At 54.0% G+C, this 18,825-nt stretch overlaps 1 protein-coding gene across 6 annotated transcripts in view; it reads right to left on the reverse strand.

The window, feature by feature from the left end:
• The window catches only part of NTM (neurotrimin), an 820,661-nt gene that overhangs the window by 348,592 nt on the left and 453,244 nt on the right, over positions 1-18,825 (reverse strand). For 3 of the 6 annotated variants that reach the window (XM_032472417.1, XM_032472419.1, XM_032472420.1), the window contains one exon: positions 5,281-5,365. In XM_032472417.1, the coding sequence (XP_032328308.1) occupies positions 5,281-5,365 (85 nt within the window). Of the gene's footprint in view, positions 1-5,280; positions 5,763-18,825 lie in introns of those variants that run through there. The other 3 variants (XM_032472422.1, XM_032472421.1, XM_032472418.1) reach the window with 2 other exon arrangements.

The raw sequence follows: 18,825 nt of genomic DNA on the forward strand, positions 1-18,825 counted from the left end.
CCCCTGTTTATCTTGAAAATGCTCATTTCCCTGAGGTCTGCCTGGGGCTGAGTGCACCGCTGGAGAGAGCCATCTCTTTAAAGGCTGAAGGGCTGGGTAGGCGAGCGACCTGGCAGAAAGGCAGCAGGTGTCATGGGTGCGGCTGTGAAGTAACAGGCGATTGGCACAGACCATCTGTGTCCTGGACAGAGAGACACCAGCTCGATCACAGCACGACCCAGACAGAGCGGACAGGGAGCCAGTGATGTGACCGGGGCGGGGACAAAAGGAGAGGACCCATGGAAGAGGGCAGGGAGGACCAGGAGAAGGTGGTGGTCCCACACATTACGCCTCCACCACTCACGCGAAAGCAGCTGCCGCGCGCCCTCTGTAGGCCAGGCCCCGGCAAGAAGGAGGCAGAAGGTTCCTGCCCACAAGGAAATGACAGTCCAGCTGGGGAAGATGAGCACAGGACCAAATAAAGGAACAGGAAGACCTCAGGTGCAGACGACTGCTCTGGAGAAGGAGGTGTGCTGGTGTCTGAGGCTGCAGGAATTGGTGGGGGTTATTTTTATCTGGGAGGGGATTTCGCAGGAGCTGAGGCCAAAATGATGACCCACCATCCACGGGCAGGTCTGGAGTGGGAGGAGCCCCCACGCTGGGAGCCACGCACGGGGAGGCTCTAGCAAGAGAAAGTCGTCTGTGTTCATGAAACAGAAAGGCCAGGACGTCGACAGCAGAGCAGGTGAAGGATGGGGGGGGTCTGTCACTCAGACTCTATCAGCAACAGCCATGGTCTGAGGCACGTGCCAGGTCCTGGGGTGCAGACTTGAAGAAGGCGTAGTTCCAGGCTCAAAAGGCCATGGAGTAGCTGGAGAGACTAAGGGAGAATCCACCAGCTTGTAAAATGAAGTGCTTCCCATGAAGTGGATGATATGCCCAGCCTCCGCCATCTCGAAGAGGGCCCCACGGGTTTTCTCAGGTGTGGGAACCACGGTGTCTCTGCTGTTCCATGGAACCACCACACTGAAGCCCAACTTCCATCTTAGACATTTCTCAGACCTTCCATTCTCAACTCATTAAAAAAAAAAGGCACCACCACACAGCGGCCAAGCCTGCAGTCTGGGTGCCTGACGTTCACCTCGGATACTCACTCAGCAGATGAGCCCAAGGAAATAATTCACTTCACTGGTTGCTGCCTTACTTGCAGAATCCATGAAAGCACGAAATGCATTCATCAAAGTCACCAAGTGACGCGGTGACACTTAGGGACTGTCTCTAATTAAGACAGCCACAATGCTGGGCATCTCAGGCCCTCCTGCTCTGGTCAAAGGAGCGCAGCTCCGCTCACCGGGACAGAGGGTGCCCTTCTGACCCCAGGCGGACTCCCACCCATCTGTCAATGGGCACATCTGTCTCGGCTGTCGGTGGCCTCTGCGTCCACAGCCTGGCCTTGTGGGTCGGACCCAAGGCTCTGAGAGGAGATCTCAGTATCCTTCAAGGAAAAACTGCTCAGGACACCTTGGTTGGTCGACCACAGTCTTAGACGGGCTGTGTTCAGCGATTGCATCTGCTTGGTAAATGCCTGGGAGCACACAGGATTCACAGCACGGCAGAGCAGGATCCCTGCTTTCAAGAGAGAGCCGCTCCCCAATCCACGCAGAGAAAGAAGACAGAGAGTCAGACGGGGTGCAAGAGGAAACAGGGCGGGTGCCAGCGGGGAGCTGGGAGGCCTCAGAGGGCAGTGGGGCAGGCTTGCCGTGCAGAGTCCGGAGTCAGCATCCCAGCTCTGCCACGTGCCCACGTGCATGAGGCCAGGTAGAACCCCGCTCCGGGCCTCAGCTTCCTTGTCCACGAGATGGAGACAAGCAGGTCTATGTCAGAGAGCGGTCGTGAGGCCTCCCTGTGAGCGAGCGCCCGGTGACTGCAGTACAGCTCCTCTTTTTAGCATTATTGGTTCTGCTGCCTCAGGACCTGGTGGCCAAACCTCCTAGCGGTGCAAACTTAATCAAATTATGTAAACTCCCCAAGCCTCAGTTTTCTCATCTATAAAATGGGGGTAATAATGGCACCTATAATCAGAGGGGTTTTACTGGGGTTAAATGTGAATGTTATGGTTAGAGGATGGGTGAGGCCGTGTTCAACACACTCAGAATACCCCTAGGACATGGGGAGTGCCCAATAAACTTTGGTTCTTCTTCTAATGATGGCACATTCTGTTTTATGAGACCTCACCCTTTTAAACAAATCTCCATGCAGACTATTGGCAGGAAGACAGAAAGAGTGGGAGACTGCAAATTGCCCGGAGTTCTATTCAGGCTGTGGACACCACAGCAGGTGGAAGGTTTCCCAGTCCCTCCAGGAGGGTCAGTAGCACCAACTGGAGAAAATAAAACCTTCTAAGAAGTTTCCTTGCACTAGAAGCTGTGGCTGAAGCATTCATTTTGGGGCGAACTGCAAAAGATGCTCAAAAAATGAAACTGGTGAGAACAAAGCAGAATCAAATGAAAATAAAGCAAAAAGTCCTCTGCTGGTTGAGAAGGAAACTACATGCATGAACCTTGTGTCACCCAGGGTGGTGTGGACAGGGTGGCTCTCCAGGCAGAGCAGCATGCTCAGCGCCTGCCTAGCTGTGGTCTGTGTAGCTTGGTCACGTGCTGAACAAAAGAAGAAGGAAGGGAGGGACGAAGGGAGGAAGGGAGAGAGGAAGGCAGGAAAGAAGGAAGGGGAGGAAAGACAAAAGAAAGAGGAGACCCACATACGCACAATAAAAGCAAAAGTAACAGAACCCAGAGCTCTGAGCCACTGGATTTCTGCAGCCTGGAATCAGCTTATGTGCAAATTTAGCAAGTTTGATGCCAACAAAATACATTCTGAAATTCCTACATGCTTCTCTGCACGCAGAATCACAAAGCACAGAGCTGTGCTGGAGTGCTTAAGGGCTCCCCGACCACAAAAGCACACGCCAGCACGGCGGCCCTCCGCACCCCAGGGCGCGCACCAGAGCCTGAGGGCGAAGGCCATCCTGCGGCGGCCTGGGCGCCTCCACCCCAGCACCTGCCGCCCCGCGCGCACCCTAAATCAGGCCCGCGGCCAGCAGGCTGGGGGCAGGCGGACCCCAGATCCTCTAGTTCCGGCCCTGCAGGGCTCCCTCCCCTGGGAGGGTCTTCCTCCTGCATGTCAGGAAGACAAGCAGTCCCAGAGGCTGGCGCTCAGTGTCAGGGGCTGTCCCAGGAGGGTCTTTGTAGGCCCCCTTCCTCCATCTGCAACCAATCAAGACCAGTGCGTCCAGAGCATATGTGAATATCCAAAGAGAACTGAGTGCAGGACAGAGACTGGGGTGGGGCCTCCGAGTGAGTCAGGAAGAGGCCTGGGGCGGGGGGAGACAAAGAAAGAGAAGCCAGCCAGGCCAGGAGGAGGCGAGTTTAAGGAGGAGCTGCTCTGACCCCAGGCCCGGCCCCTGGCTGAGCACCTGCCTCATCAGCCCTCTGTGGACTCCTGCTTCTCATGAGCCTGGGTGCCGCCTTCTGAAGACCACATCCTGCCTGTCCAGACCCCTCACTGTTCCTACAACATGGGAGCCACTGTCTGTCCAGGCCCCTTGGCTATTTCTTTATCTCCACATCTCTTTTGGAGCTGATGGCCTCCCACCTTCTCCTGGAAAGCACCATCCCGTTCAATTCTAAAATGTTCTCCAGGTAAGACTGTCTCCATCTTGTCTCTTGTGGGTTCCTCCTTGCAGTCAAGGGTTAGGGACAAAGGAGACACCCTGAAAACACTAAACATCACTGACCATGTGGCTTTAGAGGTTTGCTTTTGTTTTCCTTCCAAGAACTCTGAAGTCACGGCCTATTTGGAGTTTCCATGAAATCCTTTATAAAGCAGGTACCCAGCTATTTCAGGTGTGAGGCTGTCAGATATTTAACCTTTGCTCAAAACAGTCCCCAAAGGTCTCAGTGGAAGAGGTGGGCGTCCGGAACCCGTAAGTGCCGAGCGCTCCCTGGGGCATGGGGATTACCTCCCCAACGATGAAGGACATGGTGCCTCAGGCCTTGACAGGCTCTGAAATCACACACTTCCTTTGATAGCATCCCGACAAACCAGCTCTGCGGCCCAATGCCCTGGCCTCGACATTTTCTGTCCCGTGGGTATTGCCTTACACGCGCCACCCAAGAACAATCCAGCCTTAGAAGAACAGCCACAAAGGGAAGAGCCGTGGGCATCAGCACGAGCTTCTCTCTCCAAGAATCTTCGGGGGCAAAGGATGGGAAGATCGCCATGCTGCCTTGCAGTCAGCTCAGTGGCCCAGTTTGGAAAATGTTACTTAAGCAGGCTTATCATTCCTCCCATAAACCTTCCTAACTTCTGCCTCACGCTGACTCTCATAAAATTCCAGAGTGTACACGCTCCCATTACAGCCACGGCTCCGCGGTGCCCTCCTGTGAGCGGCACGCTCTCAGATGCTGCAAGTTGAGTTAGCATTTCAGGAGGCAGGGTCAAAAGGGAGACAGACCCTCCTGCCTTACACAACACATGGCCAAGGTTCTCCTCCTCCCCCTCCAGTTCCCGCAAGCCTTAACCCCAGGACCCAGCTCAACACGGAAACCTAGTTTCTGCTCAGTACATGAGTTCTGCACACACTGCTTCCGTGGACGGCACAGGTAACCAGAAACGCTTTTCCAGGGACAAACCAGACTCTTCTCCACGACCTCAATCTCAGTGAGCCATGTTCAGACAGGAGAAAGTGCATCCCTCTGGCCACCAGCTCATGGCATGAGGACAACCCAGGAAAGCCCAGGACAGTCAGACCTGAGACAGAACAGCAGGTCTGCCCCAACAGGGGGGCCAGGCTGACAGCCCCCCTGGTGTGGGCAGGGTGACTGCATTCACAGGAAGCCAGACCCAGCCTTTGGGCTCATTAACTTCAGAGAAGACTGCTCACGCTGGGCCCCAGGCAGGCCCCCAGTCACCACGGATACCAGGTTTGGGCACAGACTGTGCTCAGGCCACCGGACTCGATCCCCGAGGCTCCCTGGCCCAGCCATCCCTCCTGCTTACCAAGTCCTGAGCCAAGGAGGCCGGTTTTGGGGAGACAGCTCATCTCCCGAACCGAACCTCGGAGCGTTTCCCCACGACCACCACTTTCCCAGGGCACCCAGCTCATCTGTGAATGCTGCAGCCCAGCGAGCCAGCAACCCCTCCGCCAGCGGCTCCGGTATACACACCCGCACCCCGGCCCCTCTCCCCCCACGCCCCCAACACAAATCATTGTCAATTCAAAGAAGAATGGCGGCTCCCTACCTGAGGGTGGCGCTCTCCCCCTGCCGGACCGTCACGTTGTCCATAGCTTTGGGGAAGGTGGCATCTCCGCTGCGCACGGGCACTCCTGTGGGTACAAGGAACAGCAGCCTGAGAGACACGACCACGAGGCACTTCCAGGGCAGGAACAGGTACCCACAGACCCCCATCCTCGACAGCCACAACTTCCCAGAACTCCGGCAGCGGCTCGGCACACGCCCCCTGGGCGCGCACAGGAAGTGGGTGGGGTGGGGGAGCGAGCACGGGGACCCAGAGGCGCGGGCAGGAGTAGAGCGCGCAGACTCCTCCAAGTCTCCTATTCCTCCCCAAATCCAGCCTCAGCGCTCCGGCCTCGGAGAAGCAGTCTCCACGGAGGGCATCCAAAGGGGGCTCCCTCGGTGCTGCTTCGGCCAGGGGAGGTGGCCGAGAGAGGGGAAGCGCAAGACAGGTGCCGAGGTGCGGCACGGCTCAGGAGCCCCTTCTTCCCCGTAACAGTTCAGGCATGGCACTTCGGAGAGCAGTGAGCACTTTGGTACCAGAAGGGGACAGGGGGTGGGTGAGATCCGGCTGCGCAGAGGTGGTCTGAATCCCTCAGTTCCAGCAAGGGCAAATCCGACACTTTCTTTGTAAGTTTCGGTGGAAGGATGGCCAGCAGAAGACAGTCTGCAGCAATAGCGGAGCTGGAAAGTGGAGCACGCAGGAGGCGCAGGGGTGAGCCAGGAGGCGAGGCGACGCCGGGCTTCGCGCGATCCGGACCGGGGATGCTGCGGCAGCCGCCTCGGTCAACTTCGTCCGAGCCCAGACGCGCGCTGCAGCCCCCGCGATGCGGCCGGTCTCGGCGGGGCGGTCTCCGCGGCGGCGGCGGCCGAGGCGGGAGCGCACGGCGGCCGCCCCTGGCTCGCTTGCTCTCTCGCTCGCGCGCTGGGGAAGGCGAGGCGCTGCCGGCCCCGGAGCCGCGCGGACGCCACGCTCAGCGGCCGCCCCCGGCCTCCGCGCCGCCGGCCTCCCGGGAGCAGCCCCGACGCGCGCGGGCCCCGACCGCCGGGGTTGTCATGGCAGCGGCTCCATCACTGACCGCCACTCTCCGCGGTGCCGGCGCCGAGCGAGCGGGCGGGCTGCGCGCATCCCGGCGGGCGGCGGGCGCGGGGCGCGGGGCGCGGGCGCCCACCTTAACCCCCGCCGCGCCGCGCCGCGGCCGCGCACGAGCCCAGGCGAGGAGTTTAACCATTTCGCCCCTTGAAGAGCCATCACTCCCAAATTCAGGAGAAAGGCAAAGTTACCACGCAGTCTTAATAAGCCCAAGACATCTTAATAAGGGTCACAAACTAATTAACTAGAAAAGGAAAACCCTGCAGAATGCATGCGTGCACCTTTAAATTTATCAGATTAATTCATTAGCATTTAGAGTAAATTTAAAGTGTTGGGAGGATGTTTTAGAATAATCTCATTTTTATTCAACTGTCAGCACCCCCCCGCCCCAAAAGCTGCATTAAACACCTCTAAATAGAGATCTTCCATATATAAAACAAATGCAAGATCCCAGAAGCCTTTTAGTGTGCGAAACTGGCAAAACCACATCAAAATTTTGGTCAAGTTCCGACACCGACTTAACATTCTTTATTCTTGTTTTGTCGACATTAAAAGATGCTAGCCCTGCAAAGTGCTCACTCAGATGAATGACTGTGAGCCCCTGGCTTTATCGATACTCCCAGGTCTCCTGGGCTTCACTCTTACAGAGCTGATCTCCTCCTAAGAGGTGTGCTTTCCAAATTCTTGAAACCCAGGGAAAAGCTGCACAGGCCTCAGCTCCTGTCACTCCCCCTCTCTGGCTGCTGTGGGTCCCTCTGTGCCTACAGTTGTATGTTTCCTTTGACTTCAGCTCCGATGGGATGCAGTTCCTTCCCTCCTGGGCTAGGCTCCTGAACCAGGGGGGAAGCCCAGAGACGCACAGCCCACCCAGCACGCTGACACCAGCACGCTCTCTTCTCGGGGACTCCAGTCTGAGCTCCCTGCACTGACCCAGATTCTCCCTGGGGAGAGAGAGGAGGCAGCAGTGGCTTTGTTTTCCGCCTAGACTCTCTACCAAATCCAACCAGGAAGCTTTTTTTGGTTTTTAAACAGCTGTTAAATGACAACAACAAAAATGTTCTCCCCAAAAGCCATCCAGCCAACACCAAAGAGCCGAATCATTCTAATGGAATCACCGATACTGTAAGGGTCTAGGTGCCACAGAAGTCCATGCACCTTTCAAGGGGTCGCCCCACTTAGGTGGAGATCACATGCGTCTGAGTGATGACGGCGTTTCAGTCATCACGCCCCCTCCCTGTTTTAACAATTGACCAGAAAGTGATTGGCCATGGAAAGTCAAGCAGCTTACACTGTGGATCTCCTAATCCATCACTGCACCCATTTCCCCCTCGTCTCCTCTGGTGACTTTTCTGATATTAAATTCTCAGGAAAACCCATCTGCTCGTTTTGGCCAGTAGGGACCACTTGATAGATAGCACCAAAAAAGTCAATTGTCAACTTATGGCCACAAAGAATGACTTTACTATCAGGAAAAAAAAAATATGTCTACAGAGAGCAGGAGGCTTTGTTCATCCTTTGGAGAGAAAAGGAGGAGAAGGAGCCTATTTCAGCACGAGTCCTTTCTCACGTGTCTCTGCTTTAGCTTCACTTTGCAATGGGAAACTGTGGATCTCACCAGCTATGACGTTCTGTGATAGCAAACACCGGGCCTGAGATCAGGATCGCTAACTTTCAGTCTGCCGAATTTGGGGTTCTCCTTCTGCAGAAGCCAAGGGGTTACCTCTCATCTTCCATCCACCTGTTTTGAACCACCCCTCCCGCTCCCCCCCAACTCCTCTTCGTAAACACAGCCTACCCCTCAAGGGGAAAGAAATGTCAGCAGTGAAGAGGCAAGAGGGTCTCACTCTGGGCTTTGGAGCCATTTCCCTACAGGCTTGAGAATGGAGGGATGGGTCCCTTCGTGATGAATTCTCACCCTGGCTCTTGCCTCTAATTCCCAGGCATGTACAAATACACATTAGTTTTCGCATCTAGGAATGTGGGTAATGACAACAACAGGCCTTCCCCAGGGGCCCACAGACATGATTAACTCTACAGCAAAATACTTAGAAATCCATTTAAGGTGGAAGATGGTTTATTAATACGTTTTGCCTGCCACCACTTCATTACTATAGCCAGGAAGAAAAATAACTCTCCTCGCAGGCTCTGCAAGGTGTTCGGTTCATACCGGTCTGCGTGCGGTTGATCTCAGACAGGCAAACCATCTCTGTCCCCGGCCAGGGAAGGCGGAGTGGCGAGCAACAGCCTCCCAGCCTGGCCGGCAGAAGACCCAGCAGAGAGCAGGTAACGCTCAGGGTGGACAAAGAAAAGCCCCTGGCGACCGCATAGCTGCTCTGTGGGCCCAGGGAATCCAAACTGCATTCAAAAACGGAAGGTGAGAAAGCGGTGAGAGGCCAGGGATGCCCGCACAGGTAACAGGGCAGGATCCGTTTTACTGAAACTTGTTATTGAAGTGGTTTGAATAGAGGAAGATCAAAATCATATGTCAACTCCCTTCTCACTCCCTAATCCCGAAATGTAAACAACACTGAGTGGCTGATCTTACATCCTGCCCCTTGCTTCATAGGAACGGCTGGATTTATTTTATTTTTTCCCAGCATATCTGAGTTCATGAAAACGGCATGGCAGTCAGAGCAATTTCATTATTTGTGTCCTTTATAGAAGCAACTCCCTTTCTACCCCCTGGAAAGCAGACCCCTTACGAGCGCCCACCTCTGCATCCCCCGCCGCCCTCCCGCCGCCTCTCCCTCCTGCATGCACATACACTGCACACACAGATCGGCTTGTCACAGCTTGTCTCCGTGCTGACAGCTGTAACTGCTCCAGGTTATAAAAACATCTACAGGACAATGCCTTTCAAGCTCACGGCGTGCGCACACGTACTCACACAGGCACACACAGGCGCACACACACAGGCACACACAGGCACGCACACACACACAGGCACACACTCAACACACACGCACACACACACAGGCACACACGCACACACACACAGGCACACACGCACACACACAGGCACACACGTACACACACAGGCACACATGTACACACACACAGGCACACACACTCACACACACACACACCCCCTGTCTGAGCAGAGGAACGCAATCATATGCCCCTTAATAATCCCATGACTGCGAAGGAGGGGGAGCGCAGGAGCGTGCCGGGCAGACCCTGGAGCGCTGGCGGGCAGGTGAGGACGCGGGCCGTCGGAGGCTCTTGGCAGCCGCGGCGTCTCCGCGCTGAAGCAGGCTTGGAAGGGGGGAGACTCGCCGGGAAAGTGAGCTCAGCTGTTGTTTGTGTTTGACTCTGTGTTCCCTGCAGCAAGCGGGGGCCCAGCAAGAGAGCAGTGCACGTTCCACACACACGGACCCAAAGAAGGGCCCTCGCTGAACAAATGCCAGGGCGGCTTCTCCTTCCCTGACAAGGCGACAGGCCCCCTCTCCTGGCGGAGACTCCACATAGGCGCGCGGGCGAGAGGCTGCGACGCGCAGGGCAGTGAGGGCGGCCTGGCACCGCACAGGCGGCGGGAGGGGGAATCGAACAGGCTGCGTCCGTCTGGCTAAGGAGGTGGCTTAGGGAGTAGCAGGGCTGGACTCTGGGAAAATGCGTGCTGCCTTCTCCCCTTAGAGGAATATAGGATCCAAATGCAGCCACTGTCCACTGTCTAGCATGTTAGGGCCCCAGTGGGAAAAGCCAAAGAGCAACCTGGAGACGGGGAAGAAACGTCCGGGAGAGCGAAGCGGCCAGGAACAGGGACAGTGGAGGAGGCGGAGGATGGGGGGGAGTGGCCGGGGTCAGGCTGCCCACGGACTCTGAAAGGCGTGAAGCTCTGTTGGGTACAAAAAGTGGAGAGGTGGTCAGTGGAATCATCGGACAGAAAAGTAAAGCAAAGCAGCACAAATGACCAAAGTCAAAATATCACCAAAGCCAGAGCGGGTGCCCCACAGGGGAACATCGCCAGAGCCAGAGGTCCCCAGGAAGAATCTCTCCTTATCTAGGCTGTGGGTTCTAAGAAGACCCTGGATTCACAGAACCCCAGAGGGATGTGGCCAGAAGGAGCCTGGAAAGGTATTGAACGTAAACCACTCATCTCATAAGCGGGGTTGTGAACCCAGGGGGAGGACTCGTGTATCACAGGACATAAGGGTAACAACTGGCAAGTCAGGACGAGAACTCAGGACGGCTGGCTCTGGCTCCAGTGTCCGCTCTGCTCTCCCTGTCAGGTGAGGGCCCTGCTGAAGGGCTAAGTCGTAGATCTCCTTTGCTGCATCTGTGGCAAATGGGAGAACCACGGAAACACAACCGTTACTGCCCAGTGTGGGTACCTCTGGGCATCTGGTTAGTCAGCGGAACTCAGTGTAGTCAGCAAACCTCAACAAGTAGACTCTGAGCGCCTCCTGCAGGCCAGGAGCTGTGCTGGGAGTCAGAGATACGAAGACGAAAGACATCGCCCTGCCCTCAGTTTGCTCACAGTCTAGGGCTGTTGGGTTGATCAGTGGTTCTCGCTTCATTTCCGTCCACGAAAGTTCAAGCTGTAATGAACTCAGCCCCACGCTCCCTGGAGGCCCCGAGCGCACTCTCTCTGCTGAGAAAAGAGAGCTGGGATGTGTCTCTCCCGTGGGAAGCTGATCCCATGATGCGTGTTCAGATTTCCAGGCACTGACCGTGGTTTCCTGAGCTCCATTTAAAGTGGCACCGGAGGGGGAGGGGGAGGGGGGCTCTCAAGGATTTTTAAATGTAGGGAAGAAATTCATGCTCCTGACAAGGATGTTTTTATTTAGTGCACACGAAGTGCCAGAGATGCACTAGGTGGTGGGTTTATGCTGTGGGCGAGAGAGACAGAAACAAATCAGCGTGCGTCCAGCCCTAGCAGAGGAGACAGACGTTAAGGCAAAAACTTGACCGGATGGTAGACACAAGGGCGGTAAGCATGGGGGGTGGGGGATGGAAGGATGCACATGGTAGAAGTCTCTCATGGAATCTGGGAGACCACAAGACGTTTCCCTGAAGAAATGGCTTTAAACTGGGGCTTAACAGTGAGAAGAGATGAATGGGCAGGCGGCTGGGCGGGAATCTGATTGCAGGCTGAAAAGAATGTTCCACAACCCAAGACCGACCGGAAGGAGCCTGGGCAGACTGCGTTTTATGTTCACAGACTGCGCTCGTGTAAGCCTGGGCTGGGTACGTCTGAAGTGCTCTGCCGACTGAAAACCCCGACTGCTTCCGCGTCCTGTGTTCATGCATTCATTGATTCCTTCAGTGCATATTTATTGATTAAGAATGACCAGGGGCTTTGGAGTCAGACAGGCCCGAAGGGGAGCATCGTCTCCTCCATCACCAGCCGTGCGACCCTGTGGGGTGACCTCGCCTGTGAGCTGGTGGTGAGAACGGTATGGACCAGAGCGGGCTGGTGCGGGGCTGCAGGGAGAGCCCGGATGGACAGCCTTCAGCACAGGGCCTGCTCCTCCGCAGGGGCCCAGCACGGGGCCTGGAGGGGAGGCTGGTGCGTGGGCCTCCCTCCTCCAGAGGGTCCGGGCCTGGTATCCACTCTGGGAACCCGGGAGCAGCCCGAGGGCACCAGCCCTGTGCACAGCCCAAGGGTGTCGTCCCGGGGACGGGGCAGACACTTCCCGCTGAGATGTGGGCGGAAAGGGGAGTAGCTTAGCCTTCAAACCAGGGCAGGAAGAGGGGACCCTCTGGTTCCCACCCCAGTGTCTTGAAAAACGCACAGATACAACCAGCCTGCACTTGAGAAGGAGGACGGGGCTTCCTGGGAACGCGGATCTGCCCTGCTCCCACGTGGACCCGGCAAGGGGAAGCGGCCTGAGAGCAAGACGGGCTGCCCCGCCCAGGCTAAGTAGTACCTGTGTCCTTTTCATGGGGCTTTGGCCCCTCTTGGCTCCCGTGGGCTCCTGTGGGCCAAAGCCCCCTGCCCCGGGTCGGGTCCAGACTGACACCAGACACTGGACACTGATCCGCAGAGCCTGCCTCACCTCCCAGGGCCTGCGTGGGACAGCCCACGGCCGCGCTGCAGGATTAGCCGGTGGCCTCGGGCACGGGAGCAGGGCTACCGGCACACGCCCGCCCGCCCGCACAGACACACCCGTTCTGATGTCTGCAGGACGCAGCCCCACCAGACTCTCTCTTGGCTTCTCACCTAGAAGGAGCCCTTTGAACGGTCATCTCACTCGCCCCCAAATTTGGGGCTTAAACCCCGAAGCTCCCATCGGAGGGCCTAGCCTTCCGTCTCCCCCGCATGCCTTTCTCCCTAATCACCCGCCATTCACTCACGTCTCACTTGAACCTTTGTTTCCTGCATTTTCTGCATTTTCTCCTCAGCCAGAAGCGGCAGCAGCAGAGGTGAATTTCAAAGAGATAACGATTTGCTCAGTACACTCCATTTGTACGCATGGGTTCGACGGTACTTTTGATTGGAGGTGGCATTTTGTAAATATTTTGTGAACCAGAGAATCTGGATCCAAGTCTTAATTCAGGCCATCATTGTGCCTCCTTAAATAAGTCGCTTGCTCGTTTTGATTTCTTAGCTTCTTTCTTTTCAAGAGAACCAACCTCTCCACAATACGTGGGTCTTTGGGAAAATCCAGTGCCTGACGCATCCAAATGGGCCAATGCACTTTTGAGAGTTAGAAGCACTATTCGAGAGCAAGATGATAGCCTGGGGGAGGGCTGGGGACCAGGGCGCTGCATTTGGCCCCCAGTCGGTCACTTACTGGCTCCCTGGCGTTGCCTGGGTCACTTCTGCTTCCCTTCTAAGTGAGGCATGTGAGTCAAGTGACCTCCATGTCCCCTTCCAACTCCCACAGCGTGCGGTCTGCACGCTTCTCAACACTCTTCTTTGCTCATGAGTTCCTCCTGTCGAGAAATCTCGCTCCTCCTCCCAGCCGTCCACCGTCCTCATCCACCAAGGTGTCCACATCAAAACTCAGAAAACTGCGGTACAAAGTAATTAACGAGCTGCCCTGGATCTAAGGCAGGCGATGGAAGCGCCAAGGTGATTAAAAGTCTTCCGGTAAAGGGTTTCTTTAAGGAAAAGAAAATTCCACAATGCAACCAGCAGTGTTAATCTTCAATAAATAGGCTGTTAATATTTAACTGGCATTTATTTAAACTTACAGTAACTGTCCTATTAAATCTAAATTAATGGCCCGTCTGGGAATCTTCCCCTAACGCCTAGCTGGGACACGGCAGTCTGGATCATCGCCTGCGCCAGGCTTCTGGCCATAAAGAGCGTATTTAAGCCATCCTTTTAAGACTAGACTGTTAGAATATCATGGTTGGAAGGGCTTTCGAGGTCAACGGGACTAGCAAGTTTTATACCCTGTGTCTTTGGACTTTCTGGGGTCTCTTCGTCCCAGCTCTTCAGTAAGGGCTTTATTTATCGTGTGTTCCAGACATCTCTCTCTCCAGCCTCTTCTTTTTTATTTTGAATTTCTCTCTCTCTTTCTTTCCTTTTTGGTACTTTTTTTTTTCTTAGACTCATTCTGGGTTTGCTTTTTGTTTTTGTTTCTTTTCTTTTTTTTTTTTTTTTTTTTTGGTGAGTCTCTCCTGAGTTTCTTAGGATAAGCCGTTTAGGATACGTAGCAAATTCTGTGTGTGTGTGTACGTATATGTAGATATAGACAGCTGCAGATATAATTCTGTGTGTCACAAAGAACATTTTGTAATGGCAGCTGTATATAAAAGACTAAGCTGTGAATTCATCCCTGAGTCATGCTGCTTTAGAAGGGGCAGTGAGAGTGTAACTGGGTAAAACTGAGCTTTGCCACCCCTGAAATCAATCAATATTTTTTATTATAAATGTAGCTCCAGCTGAACCTCTGGGATGTTATTTTGCTATGATTTTTAACACGTTGACGACATTTCTACAGCACACACACACATGCTCATTGGTTTCATGAAATCAGTTTACTAGTGAAACGTACACATTGAAGGTAAACAGCTAATCTGATGGGTTAGTGTTCACGCCGAGGTAACTTTCCTCAAGAAGTGGGAAGTGGTGGAGACTGAAATAACTCACCCTGAGGTTTCTAAAGGTGTAGGTCCCTGAGCTAGACTTGTGAGTGTTCACTGCCTGCCTTGCAGGGCCTGGAGAGGGGTGGGGGGTGGGTACGCGATGGACTTGGGCAGGAGGAGCAGCGGGCAGAGATGGGGCGGGCGGGCAGATGGGAAGGCACCCCACCTATTTTTAAGAGGACCAGACCTCCCCTCAGCTGTCTGCTTGCAGAAGGCTTCCCGTCTGCACCGCCTGCGGGGCCCACACTTCCCCGTGTTTCTGACTGATCTCACACGCCAGCTACCCCACTTGCTTTTCTCTCCTTTACTTCAATCACCGTCAAGTTAGACTAAAGACACTACACAAATCCGTGCCATGTCTTCAGTCAGAAAACAAATCCTCCTCCGTATTCAAAGTGTCTCTATTCTTTGTTTTATTGAATCTTAGAAATTGAGGAAATAATTGAACACGTTTCTGCAGGCTTCTGCACTCCCCGGCTTGCGTCTGTCTGTCTTTTTGGCATCGCCTTTGGCAGCTCAGGATGTTTCCCACAAAGCCCCCGAGGCTGCAGGTAGGACGTCCCATCCCTGCCAACCCGGGAGCCGACGTGGCAGTGAGTTCCCTGAACCTTGTCTACACTTTGTTCATCCAGGTTAGCGGAGAGCCACAAGCATCTTGGGAGTGGCCTGGGACAGTGAACTTGGGTGAGGACCAGGTAGCTCTGAACCGGGGGAGGGAGAGCAGGGACAACGTTGTGCGCGAACGTGTGACTAAGGGGCGACGCAGGAAAATGACCCACCGAAGCTTTCACAGCGGTGTCCACCAGGGGTCAGGACCAAAGATGCTTGAAAAGGAAATGGGTAATGAGGAGACAAACATTTTTTCCCCCCAAAGTAGAGAATTAGCTTCAAGCTAAAACACAAATCAAGGAGAGACTGGCATGTTTCTATACGGAGAAGCATTAGTACCAGATTCCCCAGGGGAGAGTTGCTGGGATAAACCAAATGTAATATTTCTGTCAATGATCTGTCAAAGGGAATTCATAAAGAACGCTCCCAAGTTTGCAGAAGACATTAAGGCCCCTTGAGTAATTAAATCTTCCGTTGACATGGAGGAGCTGCAAATAACCCACAGAGCTACATGAGCGTGCAGAGGAGCGGGCGCGTGCAGAGGAGAACATTTGAGGAAAGACCATGCAAAGCGTGCTATTTGACGCTGGAGGCTGGGCGATGGGGCAGGAGGGCCGAGGAGGAGTGGACCAGGTGTGGATGTCAGGCTTCATGGCTCTGACTTTCAGCCTAAGCCCCACAAGTTGCCAGCTTGCCCTTGGGTGATTTCCTTGCCCCTCAGAGCCCCAGTTTTCTCCTGTATTAAATAGGAGTATCGCCTGCCCCATACATTTGCTGTGCAGGCTAAATGAGATGGCACATAAAGTACCCAGTGATGGGCCTCGTGTGTGGTACAGACTCCACACAGGCCGCCAGCATCTATTTTTTTTTTTAACAACCCAGGAAAACAACGTTGGAAACAGTCATGACCGCTGGCCCCCAAGCCGCGGTCCTTACGATACCCTCGGGACGATGATAGTACAGATTGTTGTCGGCAGGTCTCAGGACTTTGTGCCAAAAATAAATGCTGGGCCTAATATTTGATGAAAGCTATTTGAAGAATATTGGAAAAATAGAAACCAAGAAATGTTTCCTTTACTCAAGATGACTGTGTATCAATTCTTCAAATGTTACTCATAATAGTTGTCACGGCAGCTCAGGAAGAGTCAGGAACTTCACGTGCCCAGTTCTGAGTCACGACTCATGGCTCCAGTCACCACCGGCCCCTCCCGCCCGGTTCCGGCCAGTCTTCCCCCCTCTGAGTTCTCCATCCACAGCCTGACGCATGCGGCCCCCTCCCTCGGCCTCAGCCCCTCACCCTGGCCTGGCCGCGGCGCCGTCTCGTTCTCTTCTTTGGATCACGAGACCCCCTTCCAGGGATGTCCTCCCTCTGTTCTTGCTGGATCTGTTTCAAACTCCACAGTGAAATAAGGTTTTCCTGAAAATCTGAGCCATGTCACTCCTCTCCTGACTCAGTCTTTACTGGCTCCACGCGGCAATTTGAATAGAGTCCCAGACCCTTTAAGTGCTTTCTGAGGCTCTGTCCGTTCCTCCTGTCCCCTCTTCCTTTATTGAGCCACACCACTTTTGACTTTATGATGATTTTAATCCCTCAAGGTTCCTCTTTCTCAACGCAGGGCCTTTGCATATGCTGCGATTCTGTCAAGAATAGTGTCCCATCGTTTTCAGGCTCAGGTCTAACCATCCTTTGAAGTTCTGACTTCCTCGTAAAGACCATGACTTCCCTGTTCAGCCTGGGGGAATGCCCACTGCGTTGGAATGTCTGACATGAATAATACTTGTGAGAGTTTAAATTCTGTCTCTTCTATTCCTGCAGCCTCGCACAATGCCATATCATACGTTTTTGATAAATATTTGTTGAATTTAAGTGAATAGTACAGCTGGGGAAAATTCAAAAATTAAAAATTATTTTCCGGCAGGCTGGGGACTTCCAAACGAAGGACCGTTAGGAAGATGAAGACATTTGGTATTCATGACATGGAAGGATAAGATCTACACACACTTAATGACCAAGTGCTGGCTGGAAATCAAAAGAATGCCAAGAAATTGAAAGATGGCAGTTTAAGGATGAAAACAAGCACGTCCGTATAAAAGGTTAGACAGGCCAAAATAATAGCTAAATAGGATAAATGGAGATGTGGATAAATTAATGGGTGGTGGACCTGTACTGGTTTATTAGGTTAGGGGTGTCTGATGTATATCTCTAACCTTTGAAGTATGATTTCCATGCAAAATTACCACTGTCCTAGACAGGTAAGGAGGGCGTCTGAACTGACATGACCTGCTGTGACCTCCCTAATGTCAGGTTCCCATCTACGCAGTAATCCTATTGTCCGCATCACTGGGGATGATGGAATTACACGTAGCCTACCCCGCACACCTTACACACGCCCACGCCAGAACATTTGTGTGCACTGGGTAAGGACATTTATGAAATGCTGCAAGAACACGGATGGGTGTGTAATTCGTGTGAACCCCGAGCAGGGCCAAAGCCCCCGTCAGGCAGAGTTAGTCTGACTGCCTCTGTCCATCCTCCGCTCCCTCGCCCATTCCTTCCGTGTCTGAGTCCTCACTGCCTCTCGTAACAATGGCTGTGACCCCAGTCCACCCCGCGGCCAGTACCTCCCGACGTGTTTGGGGCGCTTCCCTCACCTCTCTGGACTCCCTCCTTCCGAAGGCTCAGCTCCTAATAAGAGCGGGATGACTCCATGTGCCTTTCCACCCCTGGTCCAATGGTCTTTCTTCACCACCTCCTGGCTTCCCGGTGTCAGCCCACCTTTGAAGGCAGGATGGGGAGCCATCCATTTTCCATGCAATGCTTTGCTTTTTCACTCTTGTGGAGGAGAGCTGTGACATAGTCCAACACAATAGAAACTACACAGACCTGTGTTCAGAGCTTATGCTCCGTACCATTTGCCTCTCCAGACGGAGTCTAACCACAGCTTCCTCTGGGAAACTCTATTAGCCACTTCCATTTGCTGAAGACACAGCTGGACAGCACACGCAGGGCCCCAGGGATCCGAAGACACGGCAAGCCGAAGACCAGAAGCGCCCTGGGACATTTTCTCCCAAGTCCAGGCTCAAGGCGCTGGGTTGGAAGGTCGCTCCTGACTGCCCAGCTGGGATGCGGGCCGCCTTCTCACATCCATGCAGCAGGTACGTACCCGGGCAGGTGACATAAGGCAGCAGGGACTGTCCTGGCCTCCTCCCAGCCCCCAAGGCTGCAGTCTGCTGTGGAGACACACGCTGGAAACGACTGTGTGGGTCGTGAGTGAGTCTCACGGGGAATGCGTGTTACAAAGGTCAAGTGTGAAGGTACAAGAGAACCGAAGGAGGGAGGGACGGCGCCTTGTTCATGATCACTCTCTCTCAGCCCAGAACAAGGCAAAACACACTCAGCACTGAATCGATGGGAGCACGGTGACTGAATGGACATCTAGAACCTGACATCTCAATGTCCGTCCACGAGGCCAGCTGGTTGGACGTCTCCACACACAGACATCTCTGCAGACCCCTTTCTTCCTTCCAAGAGGCTGCAGAGTTCTAGGGAACTGGAGCGCCCCACCCCGTGTTCTTGTTATCTATCAGACCAAAATAGGAGACGCCTACACATCGGGTCATGTAAATATTTCCAGTATACGCGTTTCGCTCCTGGGAAAGCTAGCTCACCACATTCTCACAGAAAAATCCACCTTCATCCCAGTCTCCAACGTAGGACTTACTACTACTCTCACCCAAGAACATTAGTAATCATCAGACTATGAGCCAGGTGCTGGGTTTGAACCTGAACGTTTTGAAAAACGATCTTAT

Source organism: Camelus ferus, chromosome 33 (genome assembly GCF_009834535.1).
Source record: "Camelus ferus isolate YT-003-E chromosome 33, BCGSAC_Cfer_1.0, whole genome shotgun sequence".
In the NCBI taxonomy this organism is placed as follows: domain Eukaryota; kingdom Metazoa; phylum Chordata; class Mammalia; order Artiodactyla; family Camelidae; genus Camelus; species Camelus ferus.